At 45.7% G+C, this 24,146-nt stretch overlaps 1 protein-coding gene across 1 annotated transcript; it reads left to right on the plus strand.

Moving 5' to 3' along the window:
• Positions 1-625: 625 nt before the first annotated feature.
• Positions 626-23,784, plus strand: Trpv5 (transient receptor potential cation channel subfamily V member 5). The gene is made up of 15 exons (XM_027943435.2): positions 626-738; positions 2,959-3,056; positions 3,207-3,329; positions 3,826-3,963; positions 4,270-4,368; positions 4,494-4,666; positions 5,106-5,252; positions 7,108-7,320; positions 17,049-17,135; positions 17,232-17,308; positions 17,566-17,731; positions 17,934-18,000; positions 19,687-19,955; positions 22,808-22,914; positions 23,487-23,784. Exons 1-15 carry the CDS (start codon positions 626-628, stop codon positions 23,782-23,784), a joined length of 2,175 nt encoding a protein of 724 aa, XP_027799236.1.
• The last annotated feature ends 362 nt before the right edge of the window (positions 23,785-24,146 follow it).

Consider the following 24,146-nt stretch of genomic DNA (forward strand, 5'->3'; position numbering starts at 1 on the left):
GTCTTGTGACACATGGTACCTTACATACACTTTCTTGTTACAGTATAATTGCTTCCCCTACTTTAAAAATTCAGAAGATCCTGGTGAAGAATGCTCACCTGACCCTAAGGGGTAAGAGGCAGGACTTAAACTGGGATCTGCCAGATTCCTGAGCTGGAAGCCTTTAGTTCCCACATCTTGCAACCCACAGCCTGCACACCTTGTTCATGGGACCCACCTTCCAGGCACTGCCCTTGCTCCCTCTCCAAACTTGTCTGCCCCATTCCTCAGCCTCTCCAGGTCTCAGCTGACCCAGCTGACTGCCAGGACCCAAGAAGTTCCCTCCCCTTCCCCTATCCCTGCTCCAGGGCAGCTCTGTGCCCCCAGGCTCAGCTCTGGAAAGAGCTCCGCCCCTTCCAGGGAAAGCCTCCTCTCCCTAGGCAGGTTGGCTAGTCCCTCAGTGCACGTGCACACACACACACACACACACACACACACACACCACAACCACACCTGCACACACAAGTCACACAGAGAATACACTCACTCAGGGTCCTAAGCAGACCCTGCCTCCTGAGTTGCTGCTGCCATCCTAGCTTGTTCCTCTCACCAGAGTCTCACACACTGCCAGTGCCTGCAAGAAGACATGGGAGCAAAAGGGCCTTGGATTCAACTCCAGAAATTTCTGGCCTCCTGGCTGGTTGGAGAGCAAGACTGGGACCAGCACCTGGACCAGGTCTACATGCTGCAGCAGAAGAGGTAGGCTTCTAAGGAGTTGGTGTGAAATGCACCAATTCTCAAACCCTCTGACCCACAGGACTGTTTTCCTGATATTGCACCCTAGAATTCAGCATTAGCCTCCTGGATATATTCTTCCCTCCAGCCCACCCACTAAAGCACCCCAGTGGGACCCTCTTGGTAGTAGTGCAGAATGTAGCATTGGGCCACCTAAGGAGACTTTGTCAATATAAAGGCAGGGGCAGAATGACAGCCCAGGCAGGAACCTGCCTGCCTCCTGGAAGGAGGACTAAATGCGACTGGATTGAAGAAACCAAGCATATAGGATGGGGAGGACAGACAATATCAGGTTGTTGGGAGCAGGTTGCTGGGGATGGGATCAGATATTACCGGTCTTTTGTTGAGAAAACTTGGTGGAAGACAGAACAAGAAGTTACAGCTGGAATTAAAGTCGGTTGTCTGGAAAAGGGGGAGGAGAGATTAGTTTTGTGTGACACTTGGATGTGACCAGCTGAAGAGGACAAGCAGGGTGACATTGCAGAATCCTGCCTTCAATTCTGCATTTTATTGTGTGTACTGTGTTGGGGGTGCACCAGGTGCCCACTACATGGAGAATGAATGGGGCTTGTGCCGTTCCTGGGACCTTTTGTTCGGGAAAGGGCTGGTCTATCTAGTGCGGACCATCCTATCGTTTTTCCCTGAGGTCCAGAGTCAGGAAAAGCAGCCTGGGTGGGGGCAGGGATGCATCCTGCAGGCCAGCCTGCGGGGGAGGGAGTGGGGCCTTCCCACTCAGGAGCTGAGGGTGGAGCAAGCAGACAGCCATCTCTGAAGCAAGCTGCTCTGTGTATCAGGAGAGTCTTGTTTTTGGTTCAGTGTCCTGCTGTCTCTGTCTTGAGACTGTTCATCATTTTGAAGAGGAAGTCCTGAATTTGCATTTCACATTGAACCCTCCTATTGACAGGGCCTTCTGCTTACTCAGCCCCAGTCCCCCACAACGCCCTACGCTGGAACCTTTGATCCCCCCTCCCCCTGCATCAGAGTGGGACAGAAGTGGTCTCCCAGGGACCTGGTCACAGGACCTCCCCTCTGCAGAGTAGCAGCGGGCCAAGGGTCAGGAGGGACAAGAGCTTTGTACAGTGGCCTTAGGACAGGGAGTGAACTCTGGAATCTAGCCCTGGCCACTCTGGACAGGTCAGAGATACACAGTTCACTGGGACTGAGGGCCTGGGTGAAAGAGGCAGGTGCTGACCCTTCACTCTGCAAGTCTCTCCCAGTGGTATTCCCTGGGATAGAGAACTCCTTCTTTAACCAGAAAACTTCTTCCCCCTGGCTCCCGGAGCCATGGGAAGAAAGGAATCCGTGGGTCGGGGCCATGAGGTCAACAGCTCCTCTGCTCTGCCCGATGACCCTCATCCTGCCTAACTCGGTGTTTGCCTTTGGAGCCAAGGCTACGTTGTCTAGCAGGCCAGGCTCCAGCTTTATCTCTTGTTGGCTTTAGAAGCAGACAAGGGCAGAAACAACAATGAACTCTTGGAGGGCGTGTAGATGACTGTCTCATCCTGGCTTCTGAGCTGAGAGGCCCGGTGCTCATTCCTCCTCAGTCATGAGCAACTTGCTTTGAGTCCAGGAGGAATACCTGGCCCATAACCTACCCCAAATTCTCCATCCACAGTAGACGTTGTATCTAAACAGCCCAAAGGAGTAATCAGACCTTTAGAAGCTCAGGATTTCCACAGAGTTCCTAAGCCCTAACCTTCTTGTCCTCCTTGTCCTCCTTCACTGTTTTGGCTTCTAAACTCCCCTGGCTACAGAGAGCAGGTTCAGTAAGCATGAAATCCTGGGGAACCCCACAGAAACGCACCTTCCCTCCACCTGCTGATTTCCTGAAACATCTATGCAATTTTGATGAGTCAGCAGGGTCCCAGGAACTCTTTGCAGGGATGTCATAGCCAGACCTCAGGCTTCCTCCTTCAGGAACTGCACCCTTCTATTAGCCTCCCTCCCCAGCTGAGCCACAAACCTGTATACAAGGAATCTTCATGACAGGGATGGCACCAGAACCAGGGAAACCCTTAGACCACACTTTGCCTTAATGTCCCCTTAGTTCCTTCAGTCCTTGCAGATGATGCAAGGGTGGCAAAGTGGAGATGTGTGCATCTTAGACAGAGGATGTCTCTGGTTCCCCCTGCTCCTGGCATCTCTGTGATGGTTTCTACCTGACGCCAGTTCATCCTCCTCCAGGATATGGGAGTCTCCACTGCTTCAGGCAGCCAAGGAAAATGACCTGTGTACACTTAAGAAACTTCTGTTGGAACAAAATTGTGACTTTCGACAAAGAGGTGAGATCAGACTTTAATGGGATAGAGGTAGGCAGAAGGCCCCTCTCCCTGCTGAGCATGTGGGGTCTTTGGAGGTATCCCTGGAGCCAGGAGCTCCTTCCTGGAGGGCTCCTGGCTGGAATTTGATGTTCTTGTCTCATTCCACTCCAGGAGCCCTGGGGGAGACGGCACTGCACGTAGCGGCCCTCTATGACAACCTGGAGGCCGCCATGGTGCTGATGGAGGCCGCCCCAGACCTGGTCCAGGAGCCCACCGTGTGTGAGCCTTTTTTAGGTGAGGAGGCTGCGTGGTAATTCCAGGTAGAGACAGGCATGGGATGGTTGGCTGTTACCTCTTGAAATGGGCTTCTGAAGGGTGGCTTTGGGGAAGTACTGGAGGGCCGAGAAGCATGACACCCATGAATTGGGAGAAATACCTAAATCCCAGCCTTTGCTTTGAGTATCCATGGATTCCTTTAGCCGTTTTGCATCTCGATCCTGTCAGGATCCCTGACGACATCTCTCTCTGCCCCTTTCATAGCAGCCACAGTGGTTTTATTTACATCAAGTCCTCCTCACCTGCCTCCAGTAGTGGAGGGGTAGGGACAATGAGTTGGGCAGCCTGAGGGAGTAACTAGCCACTCTGTGCAGTTTCTGGCCACGCTGTGCAGCCATGGTTGTAGTCTACATGAGGAACTGGCAGAGACTCTTGCTGGGGATTCGGCTGGGTGTTGTGTCCCTGAGAGACCTGAGGGAGATGGACTTGTGACTGATGGTTCTCTCTGGGCCAGGTCAGACTGCCCTGCACATCGCTGTCATGAACCAGAACGTGAACCTGGTGCGCGCCCTGCTTGCCCACGGGGCCAGCGTCTCTGCCAGAGCCACAGGCACCGCCTTCCAACGCAGTCCCCACAACCTCATCTACTATGGTGAGGGCAGGGCCAGGCTGGGAGGAAGGGCAGGTGGACAGCCAGGTCGAGGCCAAGAGCTGGGCTAAGCAGGGCCTTGCCCTCAGCTCCATCTGTGGGGAAGCAGAAGGGCAGCCCTTACAGGACTTAAGGCCAGAGGCCAATTCCCAGGACCCTCTTCAGTGTCCTTCCTCTGGTTCTGCTGGACAAGTGCCCCATGCCCTGAGCTGAGATGTGGGAGGAGCAAGCAGGCAGTCACCTGGGAGAAACTGCCCCCTTAGCTCGTGACCCTGTGGTCTCCTGCCATGGATCTCTCTATGTCCCCAGGGGAGCACCCTTTGTCCTTTGCTGCCTGCGTGGGCAGCGAGGAGATTGTGCGGCTGCTCATTGAGCACGGAGCTGACATTCGGGCCCAGGACTCCCTGGGTAAGAGCTGAGATGGGAGGGGGTGCTGGGATGTGCCTGGGGGTGTGAGGGAGGACCAGGGGTGGGGAATGGGACCACCAAGGCCTTTAGGCCTGGGTCCACATGCCAGCCCGTGTCCTCCCCAGGAAACACAGTGCTGCACATCCTCATCCTGCAGCCCAACAAAACCTTTGCCTGCCACATGTACAACCTGCTGCTGTCCTATGATGGAGGGGACCACCTGCAGCCCCTGGAGCTCGTGCCCAATCACCAGGGCCTCACCCCCTTCAAGCTGGCTGGAGTAGAGGGCAACACTGTGGTGAGAGGCTCCCCAGCCCTAAAGGGCCTCTCTTATGACCCTTCTCTCCAAGCTCCTCCCAAAGGAGGTAGTCCCTTACTTTCTACCTCATCACCACAATGTTCAACCTCAGGTTCCCTCTTAGTGGCATTTGAGACTTTCATCTTAAAATATTTCCCATAGTATTCTCAAATCCTACTCCCTTCATCTCATTTCCTCTTATAGAGCTTTATGGGAAAGAAAGAAAGGGGTGGGGGGGGAATGGAGGGAGTGGGGAGGAAGGAAGGAAGGAAGGAAGGAAGGAAGGAAGGAAGGAAGGAAGGAAGGAGATTCATGTAAACAGAAGATGGCCAACTCTGCACTATCTGTGGAGAGTGAGCAACTGGCCTGCTCCACAGGCGTTTTGTCTCAGACCAACTTCTCACACATTGACTCTCCTGTTCATCCCTGTATCTTTCAGATGTTCCAGCACCTGATGCAGAGGCGGAAGCACATCCAATGGACATATGGACCCCTGACATCCACTCTCTACGACCTCACAGAGATTGACTCCTGGGGAGAGGAGCTGTCCTTTCTAGAACTTGTGGTCTCCTCCAAGAAGCGGGAGGTATGGAGCTCAAGAAAGGTCAGAGAGCACTGTGTCCACACAGTACCTGCCCATTTTCTGGGATTTAGGATCCAGGGAACTTACAACAGGCCAAGATGAGAACAGTTTCCTGGGACCTGGGGGAAAGACCAGCCAACACTAATCTCCTGAGGTTGTTTTCCCTCTGCTTGGCTCTAGTTCCTTCATCTTACCTGTTCCATTCTGCCAATTCAGATGAGGAATTCTCCAGAAGGAAGCTCTTCCTTCCCTCCCTCCCTTCCTTTCTTCCTTTTTTCCTTCAGCACAATGAGCACCTTCTGGGTTCCAGACACTACCCAGGAACTGAGAATACAGAAAGAGAGAAAACACGTTTCCTGTCAGCCAAATTCCTCAATTCTGATCCCTATCCTCAATAACTGCAATAGAGCACAAGATGTACCATTATAAGGGCGTGTGCTATGTACCGGGGCAGCAACGTGGAGGTGTAGTCAACTTGGTCTGGATGGCCAAAGAAGGTATCACAGAGGAAGTGCTCCTCCTAGGTCTTCGACGGGGAGTTGGGAGTCATCAGGAAGATAAGTCAAAAGAGAGGGGACAAAGCATAGATCATTGAGACAGTCCAAGATTGAATAACATGAAGCAAAGGAAAATTTGTGGAAGTCTATACAAGGAAGAAGAAAATGCTGCTGGCATTCGGGAACCTCCAAGATATTGGCAAGCTATAGTTTCCGTTGTTTATCTGCTACATGACAATTTCCTAGGAGCCTTTGTAGAGTCACAAAACATGGACAGTTGTGGTGGATGATGGAAACATGAATGATGGGAGGAAGGCTGAGTGGTCAGTTTTTGTGACCCTCCTCAAGGAATCAGCCTGGAGATGGATAAGCTTTGAGCAGGTTTTCTTAGGAATTAGATGTCCAGTCCCTCTGTGTGGACTTGGCCACCATGCTTGTTTAGTTTTTGATATCAGCTGGTTCTCAACAGTCTCCTGTGGGTCTGATACCTTCCCCTTCCCTAACGCCTCCCAGCTATTCCCTTTTCATATTCTTGCTACCTTCACCCTTAGTTCCAGCAAAGAACAAGACTCCTACCTGTGACAAACCTTAGCCACTCTGGGTGGGGATCCTTAAACTTTCTGCTCTGAACTGCCAAGCACTCTGTCTCTCTCTTTCCCTCCAGCTTCAGTGGTATTAAAAAAAAAAAAAAATTCTGCTAATGGTTAATCCCTTCAGCTTTGCCTTGGATCTGCCTCTTCCTAATTTCTGACATGCTTCATCCCGTTCTTCACCCTCTCTAGAGCACAGTCCCATCACACTTAGATTTCTGGCACATTCTACAGCCTGCTGTACTGCTTTTCTTGAGTCTAACAGTACTTCCAGAGCAAACTGGACTATATCCTTGCTTAGACTTTCCACTTGCTTTCCATTGTATTCAGACTTCACACACAATACACAATGATATGGCTTATATTTACCTTGCGCATTATATCTTTTGTCCACCAATCCCAACAGGTTCTCCCATATTCCCAACCACACCTCACCTGCAAATGGATAATGCCTTCTCACCCCCTCCTGCCCTGGTGCCTGCTGCCACTTGATGGAATGATCCTTCCTAACTCTCCTTCATTCAGTAAACTACTCTTCAGCTGTTAAAGCTACAGTGGTGCTATGGTGCCTTGTTTTTGCTTCTTAATAGTATACCTATAGTATTAGCACAAACCTAGCATATAGTAGAAATGAACTAGTTATCCCTCAAGGAAATGACTAACTAAATGAATGATGATAATGATGGTTACTGTCCTTCACTTCTGGGACCCAGTGGGAACTCAATAACCTCAAAATGTTGGTCACCCCAAGCTACTTTCCTTCCATGGCAGGCTCGCCAGATCTTGGAACAGACCCCAGTGAAGGAGCTGGTGAGCTTCAAGTGGAAGAAATATGGGCAGCCATACTTCTGTATCCTGGGTGCCTTGTACATTCTCTATATGATATGCTTCACCACATGTTGTGTCTACCGCCCCCTCAAGTTCCGTGTTGGCAACCGCACAAATCCTCGAGATAACATCATCTTCCAACAGAAACTACTACAGGTGATTTTATTGGAAGAGATAAAAGGGAATAGTAACATGGGGTAATGATGCTGGAGACAAGACTGATGCTATCCAGGAAAGATACCACCCTTGGGTTCTAGAAGTTGCAGGCTGCAAATCACCATGGTAGAAATTAGGCATAAGATAAAGGAATCAGATGGAATTTAATGAGCGAAAGAGTAATTGCCTAGGGATTTATGGACTCTTTTGCAACAACATTGAGAGAGCCCTTCATATTAGTAACCTCATGCATTTGTGAAACTTTTTGCACTTTACAAAGAGGACCAGCTTTTTGGTAGTGGGATATTCAAGGAAACCTCTTCTAAAGAAGGAAGATTGTACTCCAAGTCACATCTGTGTTATTTTCTGTTCTGGTAGGGTCAGCACTTCTGGCCTGCTTTCTCTTCTGGACACTATCAATATAAGCTCATTGGCAATAATGGGTCAGCTGTCTGACTTCTAGTTGAGGACCTTGTGGATCTGCCTCTTCCTAATTTCTGACATGCTTGGACAAGCAGATTGCAGTAAATGGTCTCTGAGGTCACAGGCCTGCCTTCTATAATGTTCCTGAGAACTGGGAGGGTGAGAAGGGCTGAATAGAGGTGTGTAGACACAAAACTCTGTAGCTGGGGAAAACAAACTGTCTTTTGGGTGTAATAGAGGGAATAAATTCAAAATAGTACTTTTAAACACGTAAAATTCAACCTAGTACAACTACATTTGGGATTGATCCATGGATTACTAAAATTTTTGTCCTGGTGAGCTAAAAATATCAGAAAGAGGTCAGGCATATAGGAATAAAGGAACAGAAATGGAAGAAGAATTTTGCAAGATAAGTAAGAGCTGGGTGACTGGAGATCTATGGTCTATGAGGGATAGACCAGCCATAGGAAGAGCTCAGCATGGACTACTAGGAAAAGGGGTAGGTTAGGTGAGAAAGAGAAGAAAAACTTCTTACAGTCAAGAAGCAAAAACTCTGAGTTGGGTTACACCAAAGACAATAGTATGCACAGAGAAAAACAGGGGAAAGAACCCCAAACTAAGTAGGCACTCCATCTCTTTCAATTTCTAGCATTCGCTACCCTAATTATATGTGTAGCTCAAACTACACAAAAGCTGACTTGTAAGGATGGAGTTAGTTTATCTGTATCCAATTTTGAGAATACCTTGACTCTAAGATGCCTCATCATTCATTTATAGGAGTTATATTTTTCCCCCCAGGGGAAGGGGCAGGAGAGAGAGAGAGAGAGAGAGAGAGAGAGAAATACTCCTGTATCGAGAGCCCCTGTGAGTTTGTGTTCCATGAACATCACTCCAGGCAAGGAGGTTGTCTCTGGTGTGGAGAGCCCATAAAGCCAATAAGGACATTTAGGAGATAGTCAGGTAGAATGGGGAGTACCTAGGAATGAAGAGAATGTATAAACATAAACAAATCGAGCGTGCCTAGACTTTCCTCTAGCTTCTGGCCCTATTTCTTCATATGTGCTCCTTCCCAGCCTTCCTTCGTCTCAGATTTCTTGGAATCTTCATGAGTTTTCAGTGTAGATAGTGTTCTGCTCTAGGAGTTGGGAGATGTTGAGCAATTAACCACCAGTGTCTTCTTCCGTGTGTCTGCTTCTCTTGGGGCAGGACTAATTAGATAGGAACATGTTCCCAGATAGTTAAATCACACTTATCAGGTCCCCTAGCTTTGCCTCAGGACTAGGAGAGGCATGATTAAGGCTAAGTACCCCTACCATCCTTCTTCTCTCCTATTCTTTCCTTCTTTCTTCTTAGTATTTTTGCCCTGGGTCAAAGCCACCTTGATCTATAAGGAAGTCTCTTTGAGTTCTAAATGTTCTTTCTCAGTGCAGGAGAGGGGCAAGAGGGTTAAGAATGCAGCTGTGAGGGGGTTAGAAAGAAATAACAGCCAAAGGTCCCTAGTCTTTGGTGTTAGCCCTTAGCCTTGTCCCTGAGTCGATAGAATGTTTGTACTGCTCTTACTCAAATGGTAAACCAATCTGGATTAGATCCGGGCTCCCAAACATATCACCATGACTTGAAAGATTCTGCTTTCCCAGTGCTGCTGAAAGCAAATTTTGCACTTTGTTAATTAATAAGAAATTCTCTTTTTTTTTTCTTTTCTTCTACTTTTTGGTTACTTGAAAGTTTTAGAAATATTAAAGTGGACAGTATAGAATCTTTATGATTGCAGCTGTCACTGATTAGCTAGTTTATGGATCTTTAGCTTAGATAAATGAATACTCTAATAGCCAGGTTTATTAATAAGCCTAGAAGCCCTTGGCTCTCAGTCACTCTAGCATTTTCTCTGTGGATCTTTTGGGGTCTAAGAAAACATTGGGCTCTATGAACTTTAAGATCCTTTGTAGCTTAACTTCTAGATTTTATGACAGCCACCCAAGAGCATCATCTCAAGACATTTGAAATTGAGAAAAACAAGCTCTTAATTTTCATGAAACTATACAAAAGTTGAATCATGTAAGGATGGGATTAGTTCATTTCTATCCAATTTGGGGTATATCTTAAGGACTCTTAAGATGCTTCATCGTTCAGCTTCCTCAGGGTCTCCCAAGAGCTCTATTAATTAGAATTACTTTCCTCCTGCACTCAAATTTCTACCTGGCTTAGGCAGAGCAGCAAGCACTATAGAACTAGTTCTTTTAGGTTCCCTAGTCGGTGAGCTAGGTGGTTTGGATTTTAGTTCTAAATCTGAAATTAAATAGTTGTTTGACCTCAGGCAAATCCTACCTCCTGTTAGATACGTGATTTTTAACCAAGACTATATATTAGAAATTTGGGAGGCTGGTAAAGAAGACCTGTTCTTATGCTACAACCCAGTAAATCAGAATGTCCGAGCTCAGGCTCTGGCTTTGGTGTTTTTAAGAAACTCAGGGTGACCCTAATGTTCAACCAGAGTTGAGAACTCGCAGATTCTGTCTTTGAGATTTGCTCAGTTTCAGTTGGCTAGTCTTAGGGCTACCATCTGAGCATTTAGATTCTAAAGTGCACTGTTCAGCTTGAGGGTATTAATTTTACATCGCCATATCTCCTTTTTCTCTCTTAGAAAAGATTCCTTCAAGCTCTTCTTTGCCTTTTCCTTTCCTAGAAACATTTCACTGATTCATTCATTAAACAAATAATTATTGCTAAACACTATTCTAGGTGTTAGAAATTCAATATTCACAGTTTGAGCAAAACACGAAGTAGATAGTGTTTTGGTCTGATAGTTTAAAGACTGATGCATATTAATTAAATGAGAGTATGAATAGCTATTTCATTACAAACTGATTAACATTATTTTGTTCCATGGTATAAAAAGGACACGGTGCAAAGAGGGCTTATAACAGGGCCCTGGTCCTTCCAGGAGGCCAGAGAGGGTCTTTGAAGAAGGCTTGTCTCTGAGCTGAAATTGGTGGTGAAAAGAATATTTTAGGCAGAAGGAATGCTTATCCAAAAACCCCAAGGCAGGAAGACCCTCCTTAAGGTCTAGGAACTAAAAGTTTAGCTAGAACCCAGGGAACCAGGGTAGGTGCCTCCAGATGAAATGGTCCTTTCCAAATTACACAGGGTGCTACAGGATATATTGGGGATTTTATCCTTTATCTCCAAAGCAATGAGATGTTCAGAAGGATTTTAAACAGGATAAGAACTTGAGCAGTTTTTTTTTTTTTTTTTTTTATGACTCGTTGCATGGTAGAGTGTTCTCTGTTGAGTCGAGGGAACTAGAGAGGATGTGGAAAGACTAGTAAGTATCCACTACAGTTTAGCAATCCAGAGACAATGGCAGATTGGTACAGAGGTGTGATGGGAGGTGGGGGGAAGGAGTGACATCAGGGAAGATTGTTAAAAGCATCAGAAGGTGAAAGCATCACTCCCTGGTGACAGATTGGATGCAGAGAGTGAGGGAGCAGATGGGGCAGGAATGACATGTGTTGTTCTATCCGTTTGAAATCATCTTTTACCTGTTGTAAAAAGTGGGATGATTTGTGTACACCTCATTATTCCTCATGAATTCTGGACAACCCAAAGCACCATAGCTATTTGAAAACCCAATTGATCTCCAACTCTGTCCTAGTTGGTTCAGGAGTTCTAACCAACACCCTGTGGAACAAGCACAGCAGATAAAGACAGAGGAAGGGATGGGGAGAAACAGGAAACCCAGGAGAAAAAAAATGACATCTACTAAGTGCTTACTGTGTGCACATTACATGCACGGGTCAGCACCTTCAAGAACTTGTTAAAGCGCAGATTCTGGCAGTGAGGCTGGGTGGTACCTGAGAAACTGCATTTCTGACAAGCTGCCCATGAAGTTGATGTGACTCTGTAGACCACAGCAAAGCATTATATCATTTCATACCATTAGCAAATAAAATTGTCACCATTTTAACAATGGTGGCTCTGAGGTCAGAAGAGATCAAGCACTCAGGCAAAGACACTTAGCTGACAAGGGCAATGTAGGGGTTGGGGTGCAGGAGTGCTTCATTTGAGAACCTTCACCTCTAAATACCAAGAGAGGGCACTTGTCTCTCCACAACCATAAGCTCAATCCCAGTCTTCTTTCTTAGGGACCCAATCTATAAGAAATTCATCTTCATCGTGCTTTGAGCTCACCTGGGGACACCACACTCGCATTTATGTGCCACATCTAATCTTTCCCTCTTAAGATGAGAGGGACATGGATTGATGGATAGATAAGATATGTAATAACTCCTACCCCCAGAGATCGAGCTACTGCCTGTTCTCTCATTTAGGTATGACCTCTTTAGAACTTAGAATGCCAGGCAAAGGGAGAAATTAAAGACTTGAAAGGGTAAAGTGAGGATATGTAACCTGGCAAAGGACAATGGCAAAGGAGCAGCCACAGTTACATATGGCTTCTCGGAAGAGAGTAAAATTTTCCAAGATCCATCTTCCTGAGAAAATGCAGAGTCTCTTTGAAGGTGGCCTTTCAAGGGAACCACATCTTCCTCTCTTATGGCCCAGGCCCAGAAATTCTCACCTTGGAATACAGATTAGAATACATATTAAAAATCTACCAAGATTTTTTTTTTTTTTTAGAAAAACAAACAACAACATATTGATCCAAACTAACCCAGGCTTGGCCTTTGTGTGTATGTTGTGACAAAGACTTGCCATTTAGTTCTAATGGGCAGCTGTATTTAGGAGACCTGCCCCATTTAGAGAATCAGAGTAACTTTCATTGAGAGCTTGCAAGGCCCTGCTGGTAGCTTCATTTATTTACAAGTCTGGGATTTGGGGGAGACAAAGTAAGATCTAGATTGGGGTTGACAAGTGGTTCTGGTGCCCTCCCACTTTCTATTGGGGCAGGGGATGCTCTCCACACTTTCCTGCAGGACACACACCCAGCTCTTTCAACTCAGTGGAGCCCCAGGCTCTGTTCTGCCTGCCTGCCTCTGGGCATTTCCTTGAAGGCAAAGAGCTCAGGCATCTGCCAAGCAAGAACAATCTCGTTGGGGCAGTTTCTCAGTGAAGTAGGAAGGGCCAAACTCTGCAGGGGATTTGGTTGTTGACAACCCCTAAAATTCTAAGACATGTAGTGATGTGAAAAAATTCCAGACATTGTTGGAAGATATTTATTTTTAAAGGAGTGGTGTGGAGTATTTTCTTAGTGCATTATTAGTCAGGCTTGCCTAAGGGACTTTGAGCCGAGGACTTTGGAAATCTCAGAAAAGCCCAATTGTCATCTTTTTCTCCTTTCATTCCCAGTTGGGTGTCCCCATTTCCACTTCTCCATTCCTTCTTTGTCTCCCTTTAGGTAATGCTCAGCTTGAATCTACCATTTCCCCCCTCTCCTTTCTCACCTTCCTTCTTTCTTTTCTTACTAAATCAATACCTGCCATCATGGTGGGCATTGTGGTAAAAAGCAGGAGACATCCCTGCTCCCTGGAGAGACAAGGGGTACCCAGACACCTTCAATGTGCTGGGTGAGGGCCGTGAACACAGAGCAGCACCAGGTGTCTGCAGAAGAGACACCTGATCTGGACACAGAGGGGCAGGAAATGAGAGTCAAGAGGAATGCTGGGCTGACCTTAGTCTTGGAGCATCAGGAAGGGTGAGACAGGCTAACAGGGGGCAGAAGGTGTCCTACAGAAAGGGCCCATCCTTGATGGAAGGCTTGACTCAACAACCAAGTCCCCAGTAGCTCAGAGCATGGGGACATAAAGCAGTGATCACAGCAGCGAGGGCTTTGTACATCATGCTTGATAATCTGGGGTTTATCTCACAAACAACATTTCTAATTAAAAGAGTACATACATGTGATTTAAGATCAAGTGACATATCTGATGAAAAGCAACTGTGTCCTGCACTGGTCCTTCTCCCCACCACCTCTCATTCCTGGGCACGTCCAGGCTTTACTTGCTTCAGCTCTCCATTCTTGTCCTTATCTCCATGTCATTGAAGTAATATGCATCTTTCTCCATTTATCAATCAAATTCAGACACTATCAAAATTTCTACTGTCATGTGAAAGTAAGGAACACTGATCTCTTGCCTACACTTTTATTTTGAAGGCTTTGGGTAGCAAGAAAAGGCATTAAATAGAGAAGCCATATGATAATATTCATGACTTTTGTGTTTAGAAAGATCATTCCAGAAGCTTGGTGGGGCAAGTGGATGCAGATAAACAAGATGATAGATGCCATGGGTTTGACTAAAGGGTTGGTTCTGTTAATTCAGAGAACATGAAGAAAGAAAAATTGGGAGACTGAATTGGAACTTGGGGATGAGTGTTCCTGATAATTTACTTTGCTAAACATAACCTTGAACTTGGTCCCCAAACCTGGGTATGAGGACTAAAAATCCAGAAAGCTATGGATTAATTAGCCTTTCATCTTAGAAAATCCTGAATACAATCCCCAAAGAATAAAATTCTAGAAACTAAAAGGAAGTCATTATTTGTTTGAGTTTAGGGCTTAATTCTAGGGGGACCAGGTGGTTTCTTAAAGAGGAATCCTTATTATTGTTTCAAGCAACATCAAAAAATCCATCATTGAAATTTGATGCTCCTTTCCAGTTTTGAAACACTAAAATATTCTGAACAACACAAAGAGTACTTATTCTAAACATGAACCAACATAACATATCAAATGAAACTCTAGAGTTCCCCTTAAAATCAAAAGTCAAATGTTTTAAAAGTCCAATAGTATTATTTTTATGGCAACTTTCACACACATACCAAGTTGTGGTTGTTTTTTTTTTTTCTTGCCCAAAGAGAACAGTTAAAAAAAAAAGCAAACAAGACCCTATATAAATGTCTGTGTACTGGTCCAGAAGATGAGCAAGGAAGGGGGTTCTCAGCCGACCTGGTACCTGCGGCCTAGGGCCCTGGGGACAGAAGGTGCAGGCAGCCACTCCAGGGCCGTGGATCCCAGGTGGGGCTGGGCAAAGCGAGCGGTTTCTGTTCCTTGGCCTCCTCACTGTTGAATTTGTGCCAGGAAACGCCTCCGTGTGAAGGAATCTGTGAAATAAGCAAAGAGGAGCTGGTGAGGGGAAGCCCCAGCAGGACCCCTCTGTCCCCAATGTTCTCTGTTGGTTGAGGTTTCATGGTTTTCATCTCCTGAGATCATCATATCTGGTGCCATTCCTTTTCTGGCCGCTAGGGGTGCTCTGATCTTCACAGCTCTTCAGGTGAACCCGAGCACAGTTCCTTCTCTTAGCTGTGACAAGATACAAAAACAGGCGTTTACCCTGACATACTCAACAAAGATAGAACATTTTAAAAGAAATTCAACGTTGTTGTGCAAACACATATATAAAATAATGCAGGGTTTTTGGTTTTTGTTTTTGCAGTTTGGGGGATGGAACCCAGGACTTCCTGTGAGCAACATTCCCAGCCCCTTTCATTTTACTTTGAGACAGTCTTGTTAAATTGCTCAGGCTGGCCTAGAACTTGTGATCCTCCTGCTTCAGCCTCCTGAGTAGCTGGGATCACAGGGGCACCAGCATGCCTGGCTTATTTCTATATTTAATGTAGTTTCTAAAGTTAATATATTTATTATTTTTCTCCTACCACGAGTCTGAAAAGGAGTTGACATGTTTTACAATAAAAAGACATGCTTTAGAAACATTAAGATAAAACAAAATATTAAAGTCCATGAACTGAATTTTAGGAGAGAGGAGAGGGAGTTCAAAGATAGTTGCTAGGACTGAGGACAAAACAAGCCAATGAACAATAACAGTGAACCCTTTTATGGCCAAAAAGTTGCCTTAATATTTTGGAATTCATTGCATAATTGTCTGCACCTGAATGTATTTCTCTGAAAGAGGCTCCATAGTCCTTTTTATATACTTAGGTGGGGTCGTGGCTTTAAACACGTTAAAGATGTTTAATGTGGGATTTAATCCCTGCTTCTGTATGATGTTGCAGAACTTCCACTGGAGGTAACATGCATTGTCTTCACTCCACCCTGACCCCAGGACTATGCCTTCTACATCTTCTGCTCAGGATAGGCAGGGACCCTTCCTAAGAACTAAAATCCATACAGCATTTCTAGCCCAATTTCTACCCCTATTATGTGTTGACAAATAATAATAAAACCATGATGAATATTTCAATGGTCCTTTATGGTTTGTGAAGTCCATCCAAATATATCGTATAGTGTGATCGTCACAATAACTCTGCAAGGTAAGCAGTAGAATCTCCATCTTCTGGTTGAGGACTCCTCAGGCTCAGAGATCTTCAATGACTTGTTCAAGGTCTCATTGGAAATGGTAGTTTCTGGGCCCATACTAGAGCCTGCATTCTGAGATAGGCTTACAGTGTATTCTGCCCAGTGCCAGCCATAATGAGATTGGAAAAGCTGGACTTCTCCCATAGTCAAAACCATCCCAAGCCACTAAGATCTCTCTTTTTTAAAAAATTTGCTTTATCGGTGCCCTGTACCTTTCCCTTCCCTCTCCTATTCCCTCCCTCCTCTGCTCTCTCTGCTCTATAGAGCTCCCTTCCATCTTTATGAAATCCCTTTTCTTTTCCCTTTTCTCTCTAGCTTCCACTTATGAGAGATTTCTGAGTCTGGCTTATTTTACTTAGCATGATGTTCTCTAGTTCTATCCATTTTCCTGAAAATGACATGATTTCATTCTTCTTTATGTCTGAATAAATCTTCATTATGTATATATATATATCACATTCATCTGTTGACAAACAGACTGGTTCTATAACTTGGCTATTGTGAATTGTGCTGCTATAAACATGGGTATGCATGTATCATTATGGTATGATGATTTTAATTCTTTAGGATAAATATCAAGGAGTGGTATAGCGGGGTCATTTGGTGTTTTCAAAACTAGTCTTTTGAGGAATCTCCATTGTGGTTTTAGTAATTTACAATCCTACCCACAGTGTGTAAATGTAAAGATCTCTTCTTATTTATTAATTCAGTCCTATTAACTTGTGTATCTCAAATATGTTCCCAGTTGCTCATACACTAATCATAAATTACTGCTTACAACATATATAGAGGAGGTGATATCCAATGATAGGTCAAGTCATTAGCATTTAGTTTTTTAAATAAACCTTGAACATATAGACTCCTGTCCTGGTTGGATTTAGCCACATTGGTACTATACTGGGGATGATTGACAGGGGGATGATGGATGGCTTTTCTTCATCTTGGATAAACGTTGGAATCTTTAGACCACTCACTTGAAAGGATTCGACTCTCCACCCATCAGAAAGCATTCCTAGTCCTGAATTTCCCTCCATAGGAGGCCTATGTGACTTACCAGGATCACATCCGGCTGGTGGGGGAGCTGGTGACCGTCATCGGGGCTGTGATTATCCTGCTTCTAGAGGTGAGGTGCAGGGGGGTCCAGGCTAAGGCCATCCACCTGAGGCCCCAGGCTGAACTGCAGTCTACATTGTCTCTTTGTTTTACTGGCCTCCCCCAGATCCCAGACATTTTCAGAGTTGGTGCCTCTCGCTATTTTGGACAGACAATCCTCGGGGGGCCATTCCATGTCATCATGTGAGTGTCTCCTCCTTTTAGCCCCTGCCTACACTTAAAATTGTTCCAGGTCTCCAGTGCACTCTCTGGGATATAGACCTTAGGTGACCCTCACTCAGGTGTTTCTCTCCAGTGGACTTATATCTATGTGTGTAGGTGTGTTTTATGTGTTAAAACTAAGCCCGAGTGTGTGGGTACCACCCAAGTCACCACCATGCTGTGGGGATATAGAATATTCCCAGACCACCCTCACTCTCTGTTTCCTGCTCTTCTTCTAGCATCACCTATGCCTCCCTGGTGCTGGTGACCATGGTGATGCGGCTCACCAACATGAACGGAGAGGTGGTACCCATATCCTTGGCCCTGGTGCTGGGCTGGTGCAGTGTCATGTACTTTGCTCGAGGATTCCAGATGCTGGGTCCGTTCACCATCATGATCCAGAAGGTCAGTGCTTTCTGAAGCCTTCTTCTGGCTCAGTCAGAGGACGTTTGCAGACTGAGGGTTGGGGACAGGTGCAAAAAAGGAACTTCTGCTCTGACTGGAGCTGGTGGAACTCTGGGGGCCTCCTGATCTGTTAGTAATAATGGCTCAGATACAGTGGAGAAAGGGTCAGTCCACCTTTCTTCCTCTTCTCTGTTTCATGCAGATGATTTTTGGGGACCTGATGCGTTTCTGTTGGCTGATGGCCATGGTCATCCTGGGATTTGCCTCTGGTGAGTGTGTTACTCCTTCTTCCAGTGGATCATTGGGTCCAGATCTTCAGAAAGCTCACCCTCACTCTCGCTCTCAGCTCTCTTCTGCACTCTCTTTTGTTGTCCATGAGATCAGGACCACTTAGGCTGGCCAAGAAGGTAGACTCATGTGGCCTGGACCAATCACATTTGTGTTGACTAACTGCCCTGTGAGACCTTGAGGTGGAGAGGGCTTTTGGAGAGAGATGGACCTTAAACAGGAAAGACGGGCCAGTTGTGGATCCCAGAAAACTGTGTGGACAAAGAGAAACAAGGCAGTGTTTAACTCTTCTTTCCTTACAGTTCAGAAGAAGAAACAAAGCATTCAAGAAGACAGTGTGCTCTCGTTCTACAGGTGGTCTTTAAAGTTGAGATAAAAGGAAAGAATTAGAACGAAGAGATATACAAGAGAGTCTGGACATTTTAAATCATGGTAGAGAAAACAGAAAAAGAAGAGTGGTGAAGAGAGACCGAGAGATATGGGACAAGCAGGGTTTCAGTCAAGGCTTAGTGGAGGGTGCCAGGGAGAGAGAAAAAAAGAGAGCAAGGGAAGGAAAAATGGCAGGAAGAGCAGTGGGCGGGGGAAGGAACAGGAAGGAGTACAAGAGAGTTCTTGGCGCTGAAAAGATAAAGATCCTAAGGCCAGGAACTCTGACTCTGTCCTTGATTAGACAGGCAGGTGTATCAGAAAAGCTTTGAAGACCACCAACTCTAAAAGATCATGACTCCTTACACAGATTCTTTACTATTCCCAGAAATTTCTCTGTTCAATAGGGATTCCCACGAAAACAAAGACGGAAAAACAAAAACAAAAACCAAAAAAAAAAAAAAAAAAACCACTCCAAGATGTAAGGCATGAAAGGGTAGAGCTGGCAGTCTATCTAGAATGTTCTACTCCCCTGCACCCTCTGATACCCCTCTTCGAAGCCTTCTCCCTTCCTCACCTGCGTCTTCTCATACACAGGTTACAAAACAGGGCAAAGGTAACAGAGTTGCTTCCCACAATGTTCTAGACCCCACATTCCCTAAATGATCACTTCTTGGCCATTGTACTTAACTTTTTTATTAAATAAGGAAGATGTTCGCTGTCATGGACCCTATTTCTGCTCTTGGAGCCACCTTGTTGATGTTTCAATTTCCCACACGGAGAAGCCATTTAAAGGGTCTAATGCTGAGATCAGGTCCAAGGATGCCCATTACCGTCCAGCAGGCCATACAGAAAGCAACGATAGCCTTCCCATGAGCGTCCAGGCTCACCTAGGGAGTCTCAGGGTGATGGATAGTTATCTAAAGGCCATCGAGATAAAAGGTTTTCTTCTTTTAGCCTTTTTATGTGCTCCATTTTTAAAAATTGTTGCATAATCCACACATTCTTTTAAACAACTTATCTTGTAAATGTTTGGCTTTCTAAAAGTTAAGAAACAGGTGACATTATGCCATACATGTCCATACATTTTTTTTTCTTAATGCCTGAGTATTATCATCACCCAGCATGGTGAACTTAGTCATAGGACCTCTTGGAGTTGGCCAGTTTCACAGTTTCACATTTGTGGATGCATGATTGTGTGGACGTGTGTATGTATATGGAGATGTATATATCAGAGGTAGAGTGAATACTAACTTGGCCCATGCTTATTGTGGTAATTCCATTCTTTCTGGGCGGAGCAGCGTTCTGTATCATTTTCCAGACAGAGGACCCAGCCAACCTGGGGGAATTCTCTGACTACCCCACGGCACTGTTCAGCACCTTTGAGCTGTTCCTTACCATCATCGATGGCCCTGCCAACTACAGCGTAGATCTGCCCTTCATGTACAACCTCACCTATGCTGCCTTCGCCATCATCGCCACACTGCTCATGCTCAACTTGTTCATCGCCATGATGGGCGACACCCACTGGAGAGTGGCTCAGGAGCGTGACGAGCTGTGGAGGGCCCAGGTGAGTTTATCAGTGTGATTCTTGCTAAGGGACGGGGGATGGAGAGAAAAATCAAAGTGAGATGTTATGGTGGACCGTTCCCAGAAGAGTCACAGGACAACCCAGTGAAGCTGCCATCTCAGTGATATGTAAATCTGAGGTACATGTGGATAGATAGAGGGGACAGAAGCAGGATAAAGTGGAGGGTAGAGGCAAGAGGTGGGGCTGTTGATCATGGGTGAAAAGTAGATCTAGGAGTCCTTCTTGGATCTGCTGGGAACCAGAAACTGTGCTAGTATATTCTAGTTTTTATATTTGGACCTTATGTTCTCTTAGATTCTATAAATCCCTGTTTTCCATGATCTTTTCTTGGGTCACCATAAGGCAATAAGTAGTAGAGTTGGAAGTTACCCTCAGGAGATCTCTAAGAAGTACTCACCTACTACTCAGCATAATTATTTATTGGTCAAAGTCCTTCAACATCTTCTTAATGCTAATCAAGACCTTATTATCTTATATGTTTGGATAGGGGGTAGGAGGGGGGGAGTTTTCCCAAATTATTAAAAATGTCCATATTGCGTTGAGCTGAAACTTGTCTTTTTATAATTTTCACTCTCTGGCCCTAAAATTTTCCCCCTCATACAATAGGGAATACATTTTTTTATGCCACTAGTCAATTATTTGAATAGAGTCATCTTCCAATTTACTCCTCAAACTTTTCATTTTGGTCATGATAATCCTTTAGGGCCTCTGCTCTTTATTGGGAAATTTCTAGGAGCTGGAACACATGCACAAACATGACAGCTGTAACCTGTGACCTCATGGGGCTGCCAGTCTAGTTAGAAAGACAGACATCAAGCAAATGACTCCATAGAAGGTTGCAAACTTACAGCAATAAAAGTGCCATGGAGAATACCAGGTGCTCAGAAGAGGAGGCAACCCAGGAATCTGACTGGAAAGTTAGGGAATGCTTTCCTGAGGCAGTGACATTTAAGATGAGACCTAAAGATGGGCAAGAATCCATTGAGAACAATGGTGGAGAGGATAGGGGTCAGGGATTGTAGCAGTGAGGACCCAGGACAACAGGAACAGAAAACAAAACTCAAACAGACTTGTTTTTAAGTAGGAGGAGGAGGGTATGTTGATCCTTTGGGGGTGGCTGGTCAGAACCCAGTCTCCATCTCACATATTCTGTCAGTCCCTTGTTCTGCTCTCTCTTGTTCTGACTTTCTTCTAAGTCAGGTTCTCCTGCCATGTTGTCCTGATGACTTAAAGAAGTTCTAAGCTCTGAGGGAAAGAGCAGGTTCCTTTAGTGCATAATCATAAGACCTGTTCTTGTTGCGTTCTGTCAACATCGTATAGTGCTGTTGGCTTGGAAAGAGCATCTTTGACCCAAGAAAAATCAGCCTAAGATTCACATCCTTGAAAAAAGTTTGGGTCTCATAGACCCATTTCTGAATTTAACATAAAGTTATGACCGTGCTGGTGGTGCTAGTGTGGAGGTAAGGAGCCCTCACCTCGAGCCCCATAATGGAGGAGATGATTTCCAGGGACTTGGTAATCCAGCTTATTCTAACCAATGGGCTGAGAGAGGTGAAGGATCCATTCTCTAAATGAAGGATGGGTTCTGTTACCAGAAAACAAAGGGAGGCTGAATAATAGCTGAGTAAATCATGTGAAAAAAAAATCAGATTCTAGTAGATCATAAACTTAGAAAGAGACAGTTACATATATGTATCCTTTTTGCGGAAGAAAAGACCTATCCAGAGAAGAGAACAGAATGATTAGAAGTCCTGAGATTGACTCAACTATGAACCCAAGGGAAGTGTGGAGTAATAAAAAAGTCCGGAAATGGGAGAGGGTGACGTGGACAGTTGGCTGTATTAAGGACTGCTAGCTCCTTCAATCAATAATGCTACCTGGCCCTGACCCATCGTGACTGCACTCTGTTCCTGTGATAATAGACCACGGTCCTTTTGAAATTAGAATTGTCCAGTCCCTGATATGATTGGAGCAGTGCTGAGCGAGATCATGCCTTTTCTTACTTTGGATGTAATACTATTACCAAAAGCACCTAAAATCAGGTCAGATCTTTTAGCATATATGTAACTGCCTCTTTCTAAGTTTATGATCTACTAGAATCTGAATTTTTTCCACATGATTTACTCAGCTAAGTTCCTTACATGTAAATGTAGGACCTCACATTTTTTTTTTTAATTCAATGTTATTGGTTTTAGAGCAGCATTCTGGTTTGGTGAGGTCATTTTATATTGCTTTTGTCACCCCACATATTACGTATCCCTCCCAGTTTTGTGTCACAGGCATATTTGATAAGATTGTCCTCTGTTTCATCTAGGTAGTTAATGAGGGCTGGGCAAAGGACAGAACCTGGGACATGCCACTAGAAATTTCCCTGCCAAGTGAGAAGTCATTAATCAATCCTTTTCCCTCTTCAGGTATGGATGTTTAAGTTGCTGAAATTCCTTGAACTGGAGCATCATCAGTTCATCCCTGAGATCAGAGAGATTTTATTTAATCATTTTATTTAAATCAAGATCATTGGTCTGTGACTTTCCTATGGGAAAAAAAAATGAGATTACTTTGGAATGACTCATTTTCCCTGAATCTGAATAATAATGTAGGAGTCACTGTTTTATTCAAAACAAAGAACATCCTTTCTCCTTTTCCTATGAGAAAAGCAGGCTGGCATGGTCTTGTCACAGGCTCCAAGAAGATAATGGTAGCTCTTACTGCTGATCTCTGGCGTCCTCATTTCACACATTGCTTTTGACTCCCTTTGTGGGTGGCCTCCGTGCCCCTCTGAACCTCACAGCTCTTTCTGAGCTCTTTCTCTGCCTCTCCCCTCCTTTCAGGTCGTGGCCACCACCGTGATGCTGGAGAGAAAGATGCCTCGCTTCCTGTGGCCTCGCTCAGGGATCTGCGGGTGCGAGTATGGCCTGGGGGACCGCTGGTTCCTGCGGTGAGTGAAAGGCTCATCAGCCTTAGAATAAGCAAGGGCCACCAGGAGATGTCATGAGACTGTGTTAGCCTGTCTTGGGGAGGGAGATGGAGTACAGGCGGGGGCTTAGGGAATGCTGATGGTAATGGCAGGCTGTGTGTGTGAAAGGTTTGGATGTGAGCAGCGATTGCCCGGCTCATGGTCTGTTCCTGCCTGACCAGCATTTCCAGTATCCTCTGGCCTTGAGTGCTGCTTCCTCCTTCATGCTCTACCCTTATCTCCTTACCTGGCTCTCCTCTCTACCGGGGGTTTCCTGAACTCTGTGTTCTCCACCCTGTGACCCTGTATCTGTTAACTGACTCCATTCTATACGGCCATCACCCATGTCCCATGGCCCTCTAAAGGCTGATTGCTCGACTCCTCCATTGCACCCCAGTCCCCTTCCCCTCTCTTGATCCTAGGGGCTCTTCCTGCTTCAGCTCTGGTCCCCTCCTTTTCTTCCCCTGTGATCCTGCTTCCTCCACGTTCACCTCTCCTTCTCCCCACAGCCTCTTCCCACCTCAGGTGACTCCTTTCTGCTTTTCTCTCAGCAGGGTCGAGAACCATCATGACCAGAATCCTTTGCGAGTGCTCCGTTATGTGGAAGCTTTCAAATGCTCCGACAAGGAGGATGGACAGGAGCAGCTGTCTGAGAAACAGCCCTCTGTGACTGAGGTTGGAACTCTAGCCAGAGCCTCTCTGGTTCTTCAAACTCCGTCCCTGTCCAGGACCACATCTCAAAGCAGCAACAGCCACCGGGGCTGGGAGATCCTTCGTCGTAACACCCTGGCACACTTGAATCTTGGACTGGACCTTGGTGAGGGGGATGGAGAGGAGGTCTACCATTTCTGATGAGGATTCCCTGACTCTTGGCCTGACTCCAGGGGGGCCTGGGTGGGGACAGAGAAGGAGATGCCTGCTGATGCAAGCGTCTAGCTTTCATGCCTGTTAGTCACGAGAAGGTGTAGATGGAACAGTTTCTAAAGGGCCATACCATATTTCACCCATCACATCAGCATCTGTGCAGGTGGGCGATGGTCATCGATTGTCCCATGTATCTCATGGGTTCTTGGAAGTCTCACGTCCTGAAAATGGCGGGTATCTTTCTGAGCAAAGTTGGACTTGGCAACTAGAGACATGAGATAGGGAGGCCAGATTGATATCTGGACCATCTCTCTTCTGCCCCAGGCAGTCTTCAGAGAGTAGCAAGCAGT

This window comes from Marmota flaviventris, chromosome 1 (assembly GCF_047511675.1).
Source record: "Marmota flaviventris isolate mMarFla1 chromosome 1, mMarFla1.hap1, whole genome shotgun sequence".
Lineage (NCBI taxonomy): Eukaryota > Metazoa > Chordata > Mammalia > Rodentia > Sciuridae > Marmota > Marmota flaviventris.

What these genes read in the sequence shown, in the direction of transcription:
- Trpv5 (XM_027943435.2), top strand. Translation starts at nt 626, where the DNA reads ATGGGAGCAAAAGGGCCTTGGATTCAACTCCAGAAATTTCTGGCCTCC. An exon ending in TTGTGACTTTCGACAAAGAG is followed by an intron (nt 3,057 to 3,206) that starts GTGAGATCAGAC and finishes ATTCCACTCCAG; the next exon opens with GAGCCCTGGGGGAGACGGCA. An exon ending in TGATTATCCTGCTTCTAGAG is followed by an intron (nt 17,136 to 17,231) that starts GTGAGGTGCAGG and finishes GGCCTCCCCCAG; the next exon opens with ATCCCAGACATTTTCAGAGT.